This window comes from Thermobia domestica, chromosome 16, assembly GCF_964235325.1.
Source record: "Thermobia domestica chromosome 16, izTheDome1.hap1.1, whole genome shotgun sequence".
NCBI classification, from domain to species: Eukaryota; Metazoa; Arthropoda; class Insecta; order Zygentoma; family Lepismatidae; genus Thermobia; species Thermobia domestica.
Window position 1 is genome coordinate 3169921 of NC_137469.1, and position 20027 is coordinate 3189947.

Here is a 20027-nt window from a genome sequence, read left to right on the forward strand (position 1 = left end):
TTTCTGACTGCAGAAGGTTGTGCGCCAAGAAACATTCATCGCCGATGATGAATCGTGGATACCCCATTACGACCGGGAAATGAAGCGTCAGTCGATGGAGTACCGCCACACGTCCTAACCTCCGCAAAAAATTCAAAGTTGTCCCATTTGCTGGCAAAGTGTTGTTGACGTTCTGCCTCATTCTGCCTATAATCCGGATCTTGCGCCCTTCGACTTCTGGCTCTTCTCCGAACTTCAGGATCACTTTAAGGGCAAACGCTACAATTGTGACGCAGAGATTGAAGCAGCAGTTCGGCAATACTGTCCCCAGCAGTAACCACAATTCTTCGCCGACGGCATGAAAAACCTTGTTACGCGTTGGCTCAAGTGTCTTGCCCGTAATGAGGATTATGTTGAAAAATTATGCCTCCATTTGTAGCTGGCATTGCAAGTTTTCCACTGACACCTGTATCGGTGCTATCTGTCAAACACAAATAAAGGAATCACCTTGGATACATTACTTTCTGAATCACCCTCGTATACACATATGTCCCAGGACAAGTGCGCGGCTACATTATACACACTACGAGTTAAGTAAGTAGTTTGTTAAGCAATCACGACACTCTGAATTAAGAAGTATTCATTTGCTGAAGAAACCTGGAATATAAATTTATATAAAACAAAGTAGTAGTAGAAAGGTTAGTGCACTAATCTTAGGATATATTGTTGTATATAGTAACACAATAAGAGGACCCTATAAATACATTAAGAAAGTGGTCATAAGTACCGACAATATATTCCTAATATTTGTAAATTTCCACTGTTAAGAAGAAAAAAGTCAACACTGAGTTGTGAAAAAAAAGGAATTAATTGCCCCTGAAGATGAGTGTCAGATTGTAACACTCGAAATATTGAAAGAAAAACTATTCGAAGAACATTCGTAGATAACTAAAATATTATGCGTTCCATACGCTTGACAAGTAATTAAATATTAGCTTTTTTTTAACTAATTTTCTCCTCATTAAAATCTATAAAGATACGATTAATTTTCTTGTTTCAAACATGTGTGTACAAACTCCCTTGAGTCGACTGCTTTACATTACAGGTACTCGGAACTTATGCCCTAACAGTAAAGATCGCTTGAAGGAGCTTACATTGTTTTGTAATTTACTCCCCAGCAGCCTCTCCTGTTTAAATTGTGTGAGCATGGTTGAGCTATTCCAGGGTGTCGACTTAAATTCCAAAATGAAATTTCGCGACTTTTTCGTGACCTTTTCCTTCCCAAATCATAACATTTAGTAACATTCTCAAGAGCGAATTTGGGTGCGAATTGGGCCGAATTTTCATGCATGCGATAGAAGTGTGGTATGTTTGAGATTTGGTAGCATCTAAAGCCGACCAGACATATTTTTGGTGGTGAATTTTGACGTTTTATAGAACAAAATTTTCCAGTCTATACTTATATAATTGCACAGATAAAAAAATAATTCGTGACACAAAAGCTAAATTTCGTGACTTTTTCTTAACTTTCATGACCGTTTTCTGATTTCGTGACATTTTCATAACTTTCGTGACCGATAGACACGCTATATTCAGTTTTGAAGACGAAATTAACCTTTTGATTTTATTTTCCATAGGTATACTATGTGGACGAAGAAAATGGATTTAATGAATGCACAAGAATGATAATGGAAGTATTTGTGCAAGAAACAGTACAATCCCACGAAAGTCTATAGACATGATTGTTCATCACAAACTCACATGGTTAGGGTACCTTTTCTGCAGGGGAAGGGGAGCGCTTTCTACACCTGACCCATAGCAACCTAGATTTTAAAAGTGTTTAACTGAATCTGTGCTTGAATAAAGATATTGAGAAGTTTTTAATACGAGGGCTGATCAGAAAGTAAGGTTACAAAGCCTGCACCGACACGTGTATATATTATTTCATACAGCCAATATATAGTACATACATTAGGTTATTTTTTGATATAGCCTCCATATCGATTGAAGCAGTATCGTATCGGGGGATGAGTTTGAAGATTTCCTCCTGGGAAAAAAAAACTGTCCTTGTATGTTCTGCTACGTTGTCACGAAGTGTTTCACCTTCTCGTCATGTGCGGGAACAGGTGAAAGTCAAAAACGTGATCATCCTGTTGGTCTGATTAGCTACTTCACGCGAGCTGTGTTCAGATCTGTTGATGCCGTGCTTGGTTGGGCACTACGCTCTTCGTCGGTGACGTTTTCTCTACTAGCCGCAAACTTTCGACACCATTCTGTGACATGCTGACGAGACATTACAATCTCTCCGTAAACCTTTACTAGCTGCCTATGATTTTCAGCCACGGTTACATGTTTCGCCCACAGAAATGGGATAACTGAGCGGACTTCTTTGTAAGACCAGTTTCCCAAACGAGTCACCATTTGTGTTTACCTACAACTAGCGCCTGAAGTGACGAGTGGCTGAAACTCTGCACAGTTGCCAAATCCATGTATTAAAATTACCATACACAACCCATTCTTCTCTAACAGACGAAACTCCAGAAATATCGGCCTTGTAACATTAGTTTCAGATCCTCCCTCGTAAATCCTGCCAAAAATGTGCCGAATCTTTGGCGTAAAGTAACTGGCTTTGATATTATATAGAAATTAGATTTTGTTAAAAGAAATTAAACGACGACAGAAAAAGGAATTATTCATTTAATTTCAATCTTCACACTTACTTGAACAGCTGTTCCATTCACACCATGTTTGCAGAAGACGCACATATTCCTGTATCTGCAAATACTGACAAGACGCCAAGAGGAATTCTGGGAAGACAAAATTACGGCTGATGGGCCATCTGAATTCATAGCTAAGGAATAACTCTTTTAATAGTTCAATTTAATATTATTGGTGCTATATTGACTTAAATGTCACGCTTGGTTGACTGCAATTTAATGACTCTTTTCAACTATAAAGCGCAGACCTATAGTTTAACGTGGAATCCCAACAATATGTGCTTTTCCCAGATATTGAACACAAATTTTGCGCATGAAAGACAAAAACGTTGCGTATTTATCCCCGGCCATCTGACATTTACATATAAACAGTGTATTTTCGATTTTATTTATTTATTTATAATTAAGGCAGAGGAAGTGAATAGATTAACACCTTAAGCGCCAAGTCCATGGTCTCCTGTAGAATACCAACGTGTGCATAAGATATATATGCAAATGACTGACAAAATGTGAACAGGGTGTCTACTAAAATTCCAAAATGAAATTTCGTGACTTTTTCGTGACCTTTTCTTTATCAAATTATAAAATTTTCTAACATTTTGAAGAGCGAATTTGGGTGCGAATTAGGCCGAATTTTCATCCATGCGATAGAAATGTACTTTGCTTGCGATTTGGTAGCGTCTAAACCCGACTATAGACATTTTTGGTGGTGAATTTTGACGTTTTATAGAACAAAATTTTCCAATCTGTACTTACATTTGTACAGTTAAAAAAAAATCGTGACCTAAAAGCTAAACTTCGTGACTTTTTCGTGATTTTCATGATCGTTTTCTGATTTCGTGACTTTTTTGTGACATTCGTGACCGATAGACACCCTGGTGAACAAGTGATTTGACTGTACCGGACTCGAACCCGGGATCTCCACATACCGTGCCGATGCGTTAACCACTACGCCTCCCAATCCGCTTCCCAGAACAGCCAAACACTGTCTTACTCCTGGAGTCGGTGTTCTCCATTCAAACCACATGGCTGAGTGGTTAACGTATCGGCATGGTATGCTGGAGATCCCGGATTTAAGTCACGATCCACTCAATCACTTTTTCACTCTTTCTAAGTTATTGAATTCGCACCTACAGAGGATTTGGTGTGTAAAAAGAAGTTTAAGTTGGTTGGTTCTTTCCTTCTTTCTCTCTTCCTTCTTAATATATATGCAGATGGCTTCCTATACCGATTGAGCATAAAATACATGTACACTGGAGTCCCGCTAATCCGAACTAATTTGGACCGAACCCTGTTCGGATTACGTGATAATTCGGATTAGCCGGAATAACAGTAAAATCGCGGTTTGAAGCGGGTGAACGGGTCTATTGTGTTGTAATACATAGCGTATAGTATTTCAAAACACGTTTTCTGACTACAGTATATGTGCTGTACTGGAAGAATGTTAAAAAAGTTGGAAAAACTTCATGCCTGTATTTTTCCACGTACAGTAAATGAAAAATGAAATCTTTAAGTTTTACGTCCCACGGTTATGCCGGTTAGGCTAAAGGAGACGGTGATAATGAGAGATGAGTGAAATGGTGGAATGAAGAAAGTGGGAGGAAACGGGAGAACCCCGAGAAAACCCACGAGCACGGTGTTTGTCCACCACAAAGTCCACACGGCGCGAGCTGGGATCGAACCAGGGACCCCAAGCACCGGAGGTGAACGCTCTACCACTGAGCCACCGCGCCCCCAATTCCACGTACAGTAGTTACAAATCTTTCCATTAGGGGTATTATTATCTTTGTATATTTAAAACTGTATTTAAAGAAAGTTTACTTTGTTTCCTACGAAAACATACACCATTTTCATCCTATTAGTTATTAATTTCCTAAAACTGCGTATTTTCGCCACAAAATAAATCAATAAATAAATAATAAAATTTTCCTCCCGGACCTGTTCGGATTAACCGATGTTCGAATTAAACGTATTTGGATTAATAGAACTCCACTGTACTTGGTGTTTTAGGTGCAGTTGTAACAAACGAGAATTAAAAACTTACCTATAAATGCATCTTATTTTTAACCCTTTAACTACCAATTTTTTTTTTAATGTGAACATTCTTTTATATGTACGACTCCTTTAATGTGGGATATTTCTGACACCTGTACACAGTTTTGGAAACGAAACAGTCTTCTGGTCACATCTGACCCGATGGAAGAACAACGAGCATTTTTTTAAAATTTTCTAAAAACAAATTCCATACGATGTTTGAATTATTCGCATGGGACACATGTGTCCCGTTGGTAGTCAAAGGGTTAAACAATCTCCGCACAGTATCAACAAGTCATCTTCTTTTCCTTGGCAGCTTTGGAATTTCTACTATACGCCTACATCATATCTTATGGCGGAAAAGGGATCTGCCAACGTTCACAAAAGGGAATTGGTTTTGTGTTTAAATGTAATCGCTAATTATTTTACAAACTCTTTAAATACCAATAGTCACTATTATAACTCGTAAAGAAAAACAATTACTGGTTAATTCCCTAAATTATTTTGGTGAAGTATTCAATATCTTTTAAAAAATGCATTCTTCAGCTACTACACATACGTATCTCCAACCATACAGTGAATGTTTATTTCTCAATGTTTAAAAATATTTTAACGACGTGCATATTTAAGTTCATATTGCCTGCAAGAGGGTACAACACACATACACACAAGAAGTTAGAAAAAAATTTACAACATTCAACTAAAACGTACAATTCCAAACTTTATCTGTGTAGTAGCGTAAGTAGTACAAATATGTCGAAGTTCCATCATACGACGTGATGTAAGTTTATATAGAAATTTGGCAGGTGCCGAGGAAGACACACGGATTTCTTGAAATTGTACGGAAATTTCCAAAAAGTCAGATACATTCAGAGATAAGGGTTTATATATATTAAATATGCCTGAATTTATTCCTATGAGTGATTTGGAAGAATGGAGCTAGCGACGAAATTAAAAGTAGATTGAATAAACGAAGTTGTTTTACATGAGGGGAATATAAATTGACACGTGCAAGTGAGTATTTGTGTAATGAAGAAACTATAATTACCCACCTTTTGTATACGTAGTTATCTCTAATACTAATTCTGAATCAATCCATCTACTGCAGCTGTTTAATTCTAAATTTTTCATATGAATTTTTGAACCACGGGAAAAGGAACTGGCTATCCTATTCTGGTCCCATCTACCTACATTATAATGAAGTAGGTTAGAATCTTTTATCCGAAAGAACACAAAACTCCTTATCACAATATTGCGAGCAGTTATGATATTTAGTAAGAAACAGCAAAAAAGCTAATACTCGTCACAGCAGAGTTTTCTTCTACGTATAAGAAGCGCTTTCGGAAGAACCATCTTCCATCATCACCTTGTTTAAAATTCAAAAAGCAGTGTGATAAAGTGTATATAAGTCAAACACTTTGCAGAAGAATAATTGAACATGTTCGTATTCCGAAGTCTCGGAGCCCGTAACAGCTGTCTGGTCCAGCAACGCATCTTAGAGATTATAACCATAACCTCGCAGTCATGTTTAGTTGAGAAAGCAAAAACATCAAACGAAACGAAAAATCAATCATATTAGTCCATAAAGAGAAACCCATTCTTAATTTGGATAGGAAAAAAATAAATATGATTTGGAGTAATCTTTTCACTACATACTTTCGCCATCTGGAAAGCAAGAAAAGAAAACAGTGAACAGCAGTGAACAATGACAGTGAGTGTATATTTCCAGGTGTTTAATTTTTGTCAGAAGATTTATGTTTTACATTTCTTAATCCTTTTAACCATTTTTTTACATTTCCATATTCTCCTTCATGTTTTAAATCCTTTTTGAATTTTACAAGCTGATAATGCAAGAAGGTTCTTCCGAAAGCGCTTCTTACATGTAGAAGCAAACACTATTTTTTTTGGCGAGTATTAGCCTTTTTCCCTGCTTCTCACAAAATCTCTTATTGGCAACAGAATAACGGAAACCTTTGTATACCAAACGAAAAATAATTTACAGTACTTGCAAAGCGAAGTATTAGCCCTGGCTGGTGTCCAAAATACTTTTTAGCAATTTTCCTATTTAAAAGAAAAATGTGCGGCCTTCTAACAGGGTTAAAGTAAGATCAGTTAGAAAGGATACACAAGTTGTCCAACCAAAGTGATGTAAGGAAGCATGGACGAGTGCCACTGGTAAATAGAATCTTCATCCAGCTGCAGCTGAGCGAACAGAGAATGTGTGTGAACACCACCAGCGGACTGAAGGAATAATTCAATGAGCGTCAACGTCTTCTGAGTACGTTTGGTTACTCTCGCAAGATCATAGACGTTATCGGAGATTTTCATCACTGACATCTGACGGATACTGGCGTCTCTGGAAGAAACACAACAGGGGTTGCACAGTTAAAACTTGCACATTGTACTGATAAAAATTAGTAGATATCTACATTATTAAGCGAATGCATGTATTCGTCTGTCAGTCTACCTGTTCCAGGATAATTCTCGTAAATTTTGTAACCATCGATAGTTTTCGTGTGTTAATGAAAGGTGGCGTTCTTTCAGGCATAGAACATAACGTCGTTTAAAATGTGATACCCACATATGTTCAATTTTTGCGATTTTGAGTTGTTGAGTTTAACGTCCCGTTCAGCAGCGAGGCTGAGACGTGAACCTACTGATTAACATGGAATCCGAACCACATGAGCTTCCACCGGGAATCGAACCCGGGTCTCCTACCCCAAAGGCGCGTACGCTAACAGCTTAGCCATGAAGGAACTCTTTTTGCCATTTTGAGTTTTAGGCATAAACCTAATGATTAAAACATTACCTAAGTTCTAGCAAACCCTCGTACGTCACAAGACATCGATTGCTGAGAAACAATTGATTATAATGTTGGCTTGCATGTCGATTGTTGAAAACTTCAGGTGATACCTTGTATGCCAGTGAGTTTTCAATATATTGTAGCAATTGTGCTGTGATGAGTTGTTATTATTATTATTATTATTATTATTATTATTATCATTATTATTATTATTATTATTATTATTATTATTATTATTATTATTATTATTATTATTATTATTATTATTACAGAAAACACACTTTTTAGAAGGTCTGAGATATTGTGAATAGATATAGTCTCGAGAAAAATTAACAAATTGCAGACACGAGGTTTCACATCTTAAACGACGATAAGCTTTTCGTTTGGGGTTATTATCTGAGTTTGGGAGAAGACTGAATTAAGTTAACGAACATCCCATTAAATCTTGAGTTCAACGTGTAACGTTTATATATCATAGACTGCAACAGACAGATAATAATAATAATAATAATTGGAAATAAATTATGATGAAAAATTGTGACTTTTTGTGCCAAAGCTGATTCCTCTTCCACTAAGATATCATGCCGCTTTGATGGTTCATAATTGACGAGTAGATAACTATAAAATCAACACCAATAATTAGAGCTTTAGTATCAACTCTAGAATGAACTAACAGTTACCCACTTTGTGCCCTGGAAATCCTAATCGAATTGTTATATTCCTAATGTAATTTCGGCATCAAATCCTGGGAGGAACGGTGGCTCAGTGGTGAAACACTTACTTCTGGTGCTAGGGGTCTCTGGTTCGCTCACAGGCTAAGTCAGTCTGTGGTAGACAACATTATGTCTGTCAGTTCTCTCGTTTCTTCCCACATTCTCAGGTAGCATGTTTTGAAACTGTTAGGGGTTTTAGACAGAGTCTCAGAATCTGTTACAGTGTGTCTACAAAAATTCCGAACTGAAATTTCGTGACTTTTTCGTGACCCTTTCTTTACCTAACCATAACATTTCCTAACATTTTCAAGAGCGAATTAGACCTAATTTTCATCCATGTGATAGAAACGTACTTTGCTTGCGATTTTGTAGCGTCTAAAGCCGACCATAAACATCTTTGGTGGTAAATTTTGACGTTTTATAGAACAAAATTTTCTAATCTGTACTTACTTTTGCACAGTTAAAAATAAACCGTGACCCAAAAGCTAAATTTCGTGACTTCGTGACTTTCATGACCGTTTTCTGATTTCGTGACTTTCGTGACCAATAGACACCCTGTGTTATTTGTTATACATTAAAAGACTGGATTTGTTATGAAATTGTGCTCATACCGTTGAAGCCAAAAGAAATAGAGAGAATAAAATAGAAAGATTCTAGAAGCTAATCGAATATATTAAGATAATGTGACAATTGTTCTTGAAAGGGTTCGTGATGATTATATTGCTTGTAATATTGATTCGAAAGGTAATACTTAATAAAAAGTGGGAAAACAGTGTTTAGACGATATTTGGTTGTTAATTATTAACATTGCAAAGGTATTTTAACAAAAACGAAATAAAATTTCTAGTATAACGTCTTACTTATGCCTTTTAAGGTAGACAGATGATTAATGAAAGTAAACGATGATGGAATAATTAGTGGAATCAGAATGTGGGAGGAAATGGGAGTACAAAGAGAAAACCCACGGACACGATGTTGTCCACCACAAACTGACTTGGCTGGGATCGAACCAAGAACTCCATGCACCAGAGGTAAGCGCTCTACCACTGAGTCACCTTGCCCCATGGCAATTAAATCTGAAAAACACTACAAAAATTCGTCAATTAAATCCCACACACTCTAAAAATTCGCCAATTAAATCTGGCACAAGAAAAATTTCGTCAATCAAATCTTACATATTAACACATACGTTTTCTGGAAATTAAAATAAGTTTAGGCAGGATTTTTCAATGATTTTACACAGAAAAATTGCACATTATATTTTATAGTCATTTAGGACTAACAGGGAAATCCTGCATAGTCATGCCCTCTATTAATGATTAAAGAAAATAGTGATGAAGCGTACAACATAGTACTAACATTTGAGTTACTGAGGCATAACGGGACGGAGGTGAAACAAAACTTTTCCGCAAGTCTACCTTTTGTCCTTCCACAAACATACGGAACTTTTCCGTAGGTCTGTGCCATTGGGTTAAAAGGTTTGTCAATTAAGTCTCACACATTCGAAAATTTATCAATTATACGTCAGACTCCGAAAAGTTTAGCAATTCAATCTAATATACTCTAAAAATTTGTCATCTTTTGTATAAACAACCTTTAACCTTTGCTAATGCACGCTATAGGATGCATATTCTAAACTAAAATTAAGTACTATTAAAATATTTTAATCCTATCTGACGTTTTTATCAGTAAGTTTTCTCCCGCTGTTGATTGTTAACCTATGTATAGGGGCATTCTTGAACCACCAAAATTAAGAGTATGAAAAAAGAAAGAAAGAAAAAAAAGCTTCCAATTTTTGTTTAGTTTGTAGAATAACCTGCATCATCGTTTTAGAGTTTCTATTCCTGAACAGCCTTTAGCAGAAAGAAAATACTATTTTGTAGGACCTTGAATAAAGATACTTATAAAATGCTTCGTGTGCAGTATTGTGTAATATGGATCGGAGACATGGACATTACGCAAAAATGATGAAAAACTACTGGAAGCTTTGGAATGTGGGTGTGGAGAAGAATGGAAAGATTTAGGTGGGTCAAGCGGAAAATGAATGAAAGGGTCTTAGAAATGGTGGAGGAGAAAATAGCACTTTTAAATATTTTTAAGAAGAGGATGAGAGAAACTGGTTGGGACATTGCCTAAGAAGAAACTGTATCATGAGGGACGTGCTAGAGGGTATGGTGGCAGGAAAGAGAGGGAGAAGACGACGGAAAGCACAATTAATGAACGATATCAAAACAGAAAAATCGTACGTAAAGACGAAGAGGTTAGCGGAAGACCGTGGAGCATGGAAGCTTCTTAGTTGCAGCAAGTGACTTGCCAATAATGGCAGAATACCTATGACGATAACTCCTGAAAAAAGAAATATAAGGCTGTAAATTGTCAAAATATTATGTACCACGCATGCCACTAATAACGGTAGAAAATTTGTGCAATGTTAAAACAAGAAGCCCTAAAGTGAATATGTGAACAATTCTATAAACTATACAAGAATTTAAGGGTTTTTCTTCATATTCTTAATTTTGGTGAATCAAAAATGACCACCATGTGGATTAACAATAGTATAGCGGCGTTACTGATGAAAATACCAGAAGGGGTTGAAATAATTTAATATAACAAAACTTTTTTTGGGAGGGGGATACAAAGTAAGTACTTAATTTAATCTTATACTCGTTTTAAATGAAGGTCAATAGCACAATGAAAGTAGCTTACAATGCATTTCCGGACACTGGTGATGATATAGATTCGGACACCCATAGCACAACGTAGTACGCTTGAGTGAGAACTACTGTCCTTGGCAGGAGAACTGAACGGATTCTTTCCAACTCCGTTGCTGCTAGCACACTACTATTTTGGCATTCCAGAAGTAACTCTTGAAGCAACAATAAATTGCGACACAATGAGAATCTGAAAAACAGAAATGTAAACTATTTAGCTTATTAGTTTTGATGTAATATATTTCAAAACAGTAATTTAAAAAAGGACTTAATATTTACCGAAATTTTAGAGAAAAAAATAAACAGAAATATCCTCTCTTTGAAATGAAGGAACTTGCAGTTCCTTCCTGCTAGCCATATCTTCGTTTACTACAAGGTGTGATCAATAGTTGGGTGAATGTAGTTGCACAGTACCATCTATCGATGTTGTAACCATTTCAACTAGTAAGCCCGGTAGTTTAAACCTTTGTTACGGTCAGTGTCGAGTTTGAACGAGTTGTGACATGTTAGTTGGCTTCCAGAAGCAGAAGAGTGAGGATGTGTTAAGAGTGTCTGTCGCGTGCCAACATTAAGTTTTGTTCTAAGCTGAAAGAAAAAAAAAAAGTGTCAAAGAATCTCACGGAATATCAAAATCGGTGTATGGTAATGAAGCGGTGGCTTTGAAGACTGTTTACTAGTGGTATAAGCGATTCAAAAGCGGCAAGGAGTCGGTTGAAAACGAGCAACGATCGAGACGTCCTTCGACGTCAGAAACAGATGAAAACGTGCAAAAAATGGCACAAATGATTCATTCAAACAAGCGAATGACTATTCGAGAGCATTCCGAAGAACTAAACATCTCGTATGGATCCGTGAAAGGTATTTTAACCGCCGATTAAATGGGCAAATGCCATGAAAACTTGCCGTGCCACACCTCGCTTTCGACCCACGAGTTTTTGACCGAAAAAGTATTCCTGTCTGTCCACACTCACTATGCTCTCCAGATATAGCACCATGCGACTTCAGGCTCTTCTCAAAAATTAAAGGAAAACATTTTGACACAATTCCTGACATTGAGAGTGCTACGACAGAGCAGCTGAACACCCTTCCAAAAGAAGCCTTCCAGAAATACTTCCAGTCATGGATTCAACGTTAAGATAAGTGCTTTACTAGACAAGGACAGTATTTTGAAGGAGATTAAATCAAATTCCATGTAAGCTTATTACTTTGTTGCTAATAAAATTATTCACCGTATTTTTTGATCATACCTCGTATTTATATCAAAATAAACAGCCATTAAATGAACGAAACAATGTAGGAAACGCGAAGTACTATCGTCGCATAAACAAAAGCACGTCAATGGATCCTACGTCAATCAAATCCTATCATTATATTACTATTATTAATTTCCTTTAGATATAAATTTCGTAATTCTTTTTATTTTCTTCGGAGGTGCGGTGGCTCAGTGCTCGGTGTCCCTGGTTCGATCCCAGCTCACGCCCTGTGGACTTTATGTCGTTGGGTTTTCTCGGGGTTCTCCTGTTTCCTCCCACTTTCTTCATTCCACCATTTCACTCATCTCTCATCATCACCATCTCCTTTAGCCTAACCAGCATAACCGTGGGACGTAAAACTTGAAGATTTCATTTCATTTTTCTTTTATTTTCTTGTCCAAAGATCTTTTTCTCAAATGCTTTCCGACAAATATTTCTACGCTTCATGCGTGCATTTCCCATTCTCACGACGTGCCCCGCCCATTTTTGACGTCCGTATTTCATTATTTCCATAATACATACAAATCGTATTTACGCGTGCATAATATGCATCCTGTTTTCGATAGGCAAAATGAAAAAAATAGAAAATTCATGGATCACACAAGACTAAGCGTTCTAATTTAACGGTAGAAAATCTGGGAACTTGAAAATAAAAAGTCTGTAGAAATCCTGACTGAAAAAGAACCTAAACTAACATATTTTAGTCACGTATATTAACGCACTCGTATTAAAATAGCACAAAATTAAAATATTCGCAATATGTACTTTTTCTTTCACTGGAAATTGGATTCACCGTTAATATGGGAAGATATTAAGAAGTTCGTGCAATCACCTAGAAGAAATCCACTGTGGAGAACTCTGATACTATGTTGGTATTAGTCCTTCGCTATGTAGTTACCGTATAGTGATTTTTATGAACCAATTTGAGGACATTAATTTTAATTTCAAACCGCTTAGTTGCTGATATTATTCGTTTGTGGACGAAAAACCCTGTCTCTAGTTGGTGATTTTATTTCCTCCTCCGTAAAAGAGCGTAAAATTTCCGGACTTCACAGTTCAACTTCCTTCCCAGCTAACTTCCTGAACTCTTACTAGGTCCATCCTGTATATCTCTAACTCATTCGTTACGGATTTTAACGCGCCTGCCCTATGAAGACCTCTAATATTCCATGTTTCAAATCTCATATCCATTTTGTTTTGCTGAGGTCGTGCCAAGTTATTAGTCCTTGCCCGAGGCTTCTGTACATATTTCTAAATAAATGCCCTTTTTACAGGATGAGGTTGTTAGCCTCACGCCAAACCTCCAATTGCGGATAGAATATTTTTTTTACAAGATAAGAACATTGAAAAAATGAAATCTTTTAAGTTTTACATCCTATGGTTATGCCAGCTAGGCTAAAGGAGACGGTGATTATCAGAAATGAATGAAATGGTGGAATGAAGTAAGCGAGAGAAAACGGGAGAACCCCGAGAAAACCAACGCACTTGGTGTTTGTCCACCACAAAGTTCACTTGGCGCGAGCTGGGATCGAACCTAGGACCCCATGCACTAGAGGTGAACGCTCTACCACTGAGCCACCGCGGCCCCTAAGATAAGAAAATTGTCGCTCATTCTGCTCTCAAGAACTATTCACAAGTGAATTTGGCTGTTTCTAAAATTGAAGAGTTCATCGCAAGGCAGATATTTTTGAGTCCAGAAAAGCCTTCACAAATTATATTTTCCAGTGTCTAAAACACCCTCCACAACAAGAACAAAGGACTTCTCAGTCGCGTTTAATTGTAGAATACAAACACTGCTATAGGGTGTAGAAGTAGACGGAGATTACGTTCAAAATTGACGGAAAAGTCTTACTTAAATACTGAACATGACCAGTCATACGTAAACAGTACATACTTGTGGTACGCACCTTATAAAATATACGATTATGATGGACTACGATTTTAATTTTATTTTATTTATTTGATCTTTGTTCCTAATTTATTAAAATCAAAGTAAGCGAAAAACTGTATGTTGTATTTCATTACCAAAAGAAAGAAACTAATATTAATTTACCTGACTGCAGCGATTTGGTGGAGAGAATTAGCAATAGTGCTAACACCTAACTGACTACTGAAGAGAGTTCCAATAGATAACACCATCCGCGATTCTTCAGAGGCTGAAATGAAAATAGAATTGTTCTTTTAATATATACATTCATTCTTGAGGATTCCTGCATTGCTCGCCACAACTAATTCTCATTTTTTATTAAGGTTAGTGTAAAGGGACAATTTTTCCAATAGATGTCACTACAGTCTTCGTATCTTTCCCATGTATTTTTTACTTTTCACGAAAATTTACAATTTCTCTTACAAATTTCAACCTAGACACTTCACATTTTTAGAGGAGGAACTTCATAACCTATTGATGGGAACAATCCGTGCCGATTTTTTATTTAGAATTTTCTTCACTGTTGAAACAGTTCCATTGTTAAAGGTTTGGATATCCATTTCAACAATCAAGCCATTTCAATAATGAAGAAAATTCTAAATAAAAAATTGGCACGGATTACTACCTTCGATAGATCATTAAGTTCCTTTTATAAAAATTTGAAGTCTGTAGGTTGAAATTTGTAAGAGAAATCGTGAACTTTTGTGAACGGTAAAAAAATACATGGGAGAGATACGAAGACTGTAGTGCCATCTATCGGCAAAGCTTGTCCCTTTAAACCAACCTTAATATCTTTGGAAAGTGGAACATTGAACATGTAAAAAAATATATATTATTAAATGAACTAACTGTGGAAAGTAGGACATTTAATATTTACAAAAATAATATAACGAATTAAATGTCCCACTCCCCAAGGTTAGTTCATTTAATATTATTTTTGTAAAGGTTAAATGTCCCATTTTCTAAAGTTAACATTTGCAAAAATACTAAGTGAACTTTGGAAGGTAGGACATTTACAAAATATTCACCTACAAACATTAGTTTATCTAATGCCCCAAACCGTTGTCCCTATCTTTTCTGGTTTGCATCTTATTACGTTTTCAAAATCAGGTACACTCTGTGTCTATCTTGCATTTTTGGCGAAACTGGAGGATATTTTTCGAAATTCCCGTTACATTCTAGTATTTTTGAAGGAAGAAAATCGATGGTACCCTGATGCAGGTAATGCATTTTGAAAACATTAAAATAATGGTCCCAAACTCTATTTCTAAATGATCTTATGATACTGGCTGCGATGAACTAAAAACTAACAATTAATAATTGTGGTATGTACAAATACAGTGAAACCTATATTGACCACCATCAGTTCCGTTGAAAAGTGATCAACTTAGACAGGTGGCCAACTTACAGAAAATAGGTGTAATTAGTGTATTTTTAGAATAGGATTTCTAATACTAGTTGATTGTAAAATTTTAATAAGCAATGGCACGACAGCTAACGCAGTTAATTACCTCTTATAAATGAGCTACAACTGTTTCCTTCGGGGTAAAAGATATTTAAGAAAATCGGAAGGGAATTCAAATCTCAAAACCTCCGCTACCATCCGACAAACCGCGAGGTGACAATAGTTGACAATTGAGATGGTTAGCTTTAAGCTTGAGCATTTTCCGGAATTACTAAAGCTACCCACTGATGAAAGGAGTCGATATTGCTAATGGCTTTATCAAAACAGACGGGATAAACAAATATGTACAACCATTTCTTGAATTCCTTTACGTGCTTTTTCTTATTCACATTTTCCTTCACCACCCCTTTATCAGGGTAGTGTTCTGGTCATTGACCTCCATGAACAAATCGAGGAAATGCATGCTTCTTTGTGTCCAGGCACAAACACAGAACAACTGCCTCTCATATGGGAATACGGAAGAGTTAAGAAAAGTAATAAAACGGTATTTTGCGTGGCTAAGATACGCAGGTACATTTATCATTATCGTCAGAGGGTAAACATTGCTTCAATGCGGCCAACTTCCAAGATAGACAAGTGGCCAACTTACAGAGTAAGAAATAACAAATGTCTTATGAGGAAATGCAGGTTCAAGAGAAACCAGGTCACGACGAACAGGTGGCAGGTTTCCCTGTATTTCTGTACTCTATTCCCTACAAAAATTCCGAAATCCAAACCACCAGTGCTGCTTTCTCACCTGTTTCATCCATCGTAAGCTCTTCTGGCTGCCCTAAATCCAAACTCAAAGCCTGAAGCAACATTGTAACAGCTGGGTAGAAATTCTTCACAGATTTTAAAACTACCCACAAGTTCGCCAGAAAACTGCCCTCAGCATCCTAAAAGTATCACAGGAACAATAAATTAGAATTACTTAAGGCACAGAAACAGTACATTCACAAGAGTTAGAGGTACCAATAAAAAACGAACTAACAATTAAAAACACACACACACACACACAATAAAATCAAACTATGTCAAGACAGCTTTTTCCTATCTAGAGAAACATGTTGAAAACATACGATAAATGGTGGAAATATGATAAACGGATTTGACAACAGTAATGAAAACTGAATTACGGAAAAGCATGTCGCTGGTGCCATAAAATGCAGTGACTACTACAACGAAACTTACCGTTTCTTCAGTGCTTAACATAACAACGGTATGGACTATTTCCTCCATAATCAGGTCAGGACTTTTCAGAAAGAAAAGCTCTCGGTCAAACTCGTCCTCTATGTCATCTGTCAGTTGCGTCCCCAACATCACTAACGCCTTCATCAGTTTGATAACATCAGAACACACTTCTGCATCTGCAATTCAATAGAATGGAATTAGTACTGAGAAGTTGCAAAACCTCAATTTATAGCTACCCTTAATTTTGAGTGCCGAACTCCCTCTCACATCGTATATGATTAGCGTGGGAGTATTATGGGGCCAAATTGGGGTCAATAGGCACAGGTAGACATAACAACCCCCTGTGGTGGTTTCAATGATATTCAAATTTCAGAAAACAAATAATATTTATTATTTCCTTTCATTTGCTTTTCCTTATACCCTCCCTCCGAAACATAGTGCAAGTCAAACTGAAATTTTGAACGGTATGAACTAGTTTTAATAGAATGAACCAAATAATTTTGTCCCAGTAGTGCCTTATATTGTTGAGCCAGAACACCATGATTATCATACTGAGTACACACAAACCTGGATAAGATAAATCTTACACTGAAAATTTTTAACATGTTTATTCATATAAAGATTTTGGCTACGGCTTTTTCAAGTTTTCTTTCGCAAGTTAATTCTTCTGTCATACTTTTAAATTACTGACAACGATAAAATATGGATGATTATTAGCAGCCACAGTGAATATTAATTTATTCAAATCTCTTAAAAGCGCAGAAACCTCAATCTCAATTACAGTTCGTTGATTTTAAATTTATCCTCAAGATGATATATAGCCAGTTATGTTGAAATGAACTTTTAGAAAGAACAATCGAATTCCAGGAAGAGGTTTAAAATAAATAAATAAATGTTTCTACGAGGCGCGCTCGGAAAGTAACCTCCGATTGGTCACTGTGTGGAGTAGTTGGGGTAGAGGTACCATCTTTTCACAGACATGTGCGGTAGATCAGTCCGCATCCAGGCGTGGTAGAGTGAAGGTTGTCTGTGATCACCAGTCCCACTTTTGTAGTGTCTCAAAATGTGTGCTGCAATAGAAAACCTCACCTAAGTGCGAGGTTCGAGCTGTGACGTCATTTTCTTACGGCAAAACAACATTCAGCAGCCGTTATTCATCGGGAACTTTGTGCTGTGTATGGACCAAGTGTGATGAGTGAAGGAGTTGGCCGTGAATGAGTTCGTTCGTTTAAAAGTGGACAAACAAACATTCATGACGAAGAGAGGAGTGACAAACCATCAGTGATCACTGAAGAACTCGTTCAGAAAATTGATGGAAAAGTTCGTGACAATAAACCTTTCACAATCTCGGAAGAAGTGGCTTGAATTTCAGCGCTTTGGTGATGATGAGGAACTGAAAGATGCAGTCACAGGTTGGCTCAAGTTACAGACGGGAGATTTTTATGCTGATGGAATTTCTAAGCTAGTGCAGATATATGATAAGTTCTTGAATGTTTACGGAAACTATGTTGAAAAATAGAGCAAAGTAGTAATTTTTAGATGTATATAATAAATTTTTCTTATTTACTTTGGTGTTTCCTTTTTAACCAATCGGAGGCTACTTTCCGAACGGCCCTCGTATAATATACAGTGAAAAAAGTGATTGAGTGGACCAGGATTTGAACCCGGGATCTCTGGACTACCGTGCCGATGCGTTAACCACTACGCTATCCAGACCACTTCCCAGAACAGCCAAACACCCTCTCACTCCTGAAAAGTCGGTGCTCTTCACTCAGACCAGATGGCTTGTACTACAGCCTAGCTGCTATGATTGGACAATCCAGTGTCCATTTATTGAGAACACCTTTGGACGGCTGTGATTTCATATATTATGTATAATAATATAAGAGTTTCTATGTCTCACAATTCTACTCTATAAGCTAAGAAAGACGATAAGAAATGACTCATGATAATGAATAGGGGCATGAGATTTTCGCACTAAGAAATTTGAAACTTTCGCGTTTCGTTTTTCATATTTCGCGTTTTGTCACATTTTCCAAATAAAGTTTCGCATTTTGTAGCTTTTGTGGAAAAGAATTCCCTGACATTTTTACAATTGTTCCTTTTATTCACAGACCATTAATTACCTAAACACAGAATACACTGAATATTTCACTTCACAGTGTCAGTTTCATTTATAGAAAATTATATTTTTTAAAAATCAAACTGAGGAAAATCAGTAACTAAACTTACTATGAGTAGGAAAGTTTTGCTGTTTTCTGAAAACACATAGGCACAAGTTGCATTTAAGCATTAAACATAAGCATGTTACACGTTTTCACATTTTCTTTCTTCGTTGTTGTACATTTGTCAATTATCATCAGTCCATACTTGAAAAAAAAAAATCTCTCACAATTGGCATTGCTTGTTGGAAGCCATACATATGTAAGTGCATTTACAACAAACTTCAAACAATCATCACTTCGGAACTCCCCATCCAGCTGCGATGGTGATAGCTAATGGGCAACATATTCCCTATAGTCGTGTCCTAATCACCCAAACTAGACAGTTCATGCCACGTTCTACCGTTCCGTCAGCGGAAAATTAGCGTTTTAAAGCGATAAAAACATATTTTGAAAATTTCGGGTTATATCGAGGATTGTAAGAAATTTCGCGCAAAACTGCCAATTTCACGTTTTATCGCGCAACGGAAATTAATGAAAATACACAGAATATCACAAAACGTCAAGAAACTGAAAATTACTTAATTCTGACGCATTTAGTTTTATCGTGCATTGCGAAAAACTCGTGCCTCTAATAATGAAATAAATGATGGAAAGACAATAAGTAACATTTATGGTCTCAGTAGGATTCAAATCCGCGATCGATAGGCTTCACAATAGCCAGCTGTTTGAAACATAAATATAAGAAGTTGCCTATATTCTAGCAGCAGCTATTACTTTCACAATAGTCCTCTAGTGAAAAGTACTTTGATAGACTACTACGGCACTGATGAAAATATAGCTGGAACTGGATATTCGGAATACCATAAAATATAAATCTTTTTAAGGTAATTTTAATTTTGGAAACAAACCGTAGTGCTATGTCAGCGGAGTAAGATTAGTCGAGTTTCAGAATGGATTTCTACACCAGGAACTCACGAACCCTGAAATATTGCGCACAGGACCTCATCCTGTCATCAATTTTCTACCAACAGTGCAAATTAGACATGTCACAACATTCTCCAGTGCGAATGTTAATAAGACTCACTACCAT

The 20027-nt window shown here is 36.7% G+C and overlaps 1 protein-coding gene across 1 annotated transcript in view; it reads right to left on the reverse strand.

The window, feature by feature from the left end:
- The window catches only part of Nup160 (nuclear pore complex protein Nup160), a 101682-nt gene that overhangs the window by 29316 nt on the left and 52339 nt on the right, over window positions 1–20027 (reverse strand). Inside the window, exons 11-16 of the mRNA XM_081742071.1 lie at window positions 16773–16948; window positions 16339–16477; window positions 14264–14366; window positions 10953–11147; window positions 6856–7086; window positions 2700–2818 (exon numbers count right to left, since the gene is read on the reverse strand). Of these exons, the coding sequence (XP_081598197.1) occupies window positions 2700–2818; window positions 6856–7086; window positions 10953–11147; window positions 14264–14366; window positions 16339–16477; window positions 16773–16948 (963 nt within the window). The remainder of the gene's footprint in view (window positions 1–2699; window positions 2819–6855; window positions 7087–10952; window positions 11148–14263; window positions 14367–16338; window positions 16478–16772; window positions 16949–20027) is intronic.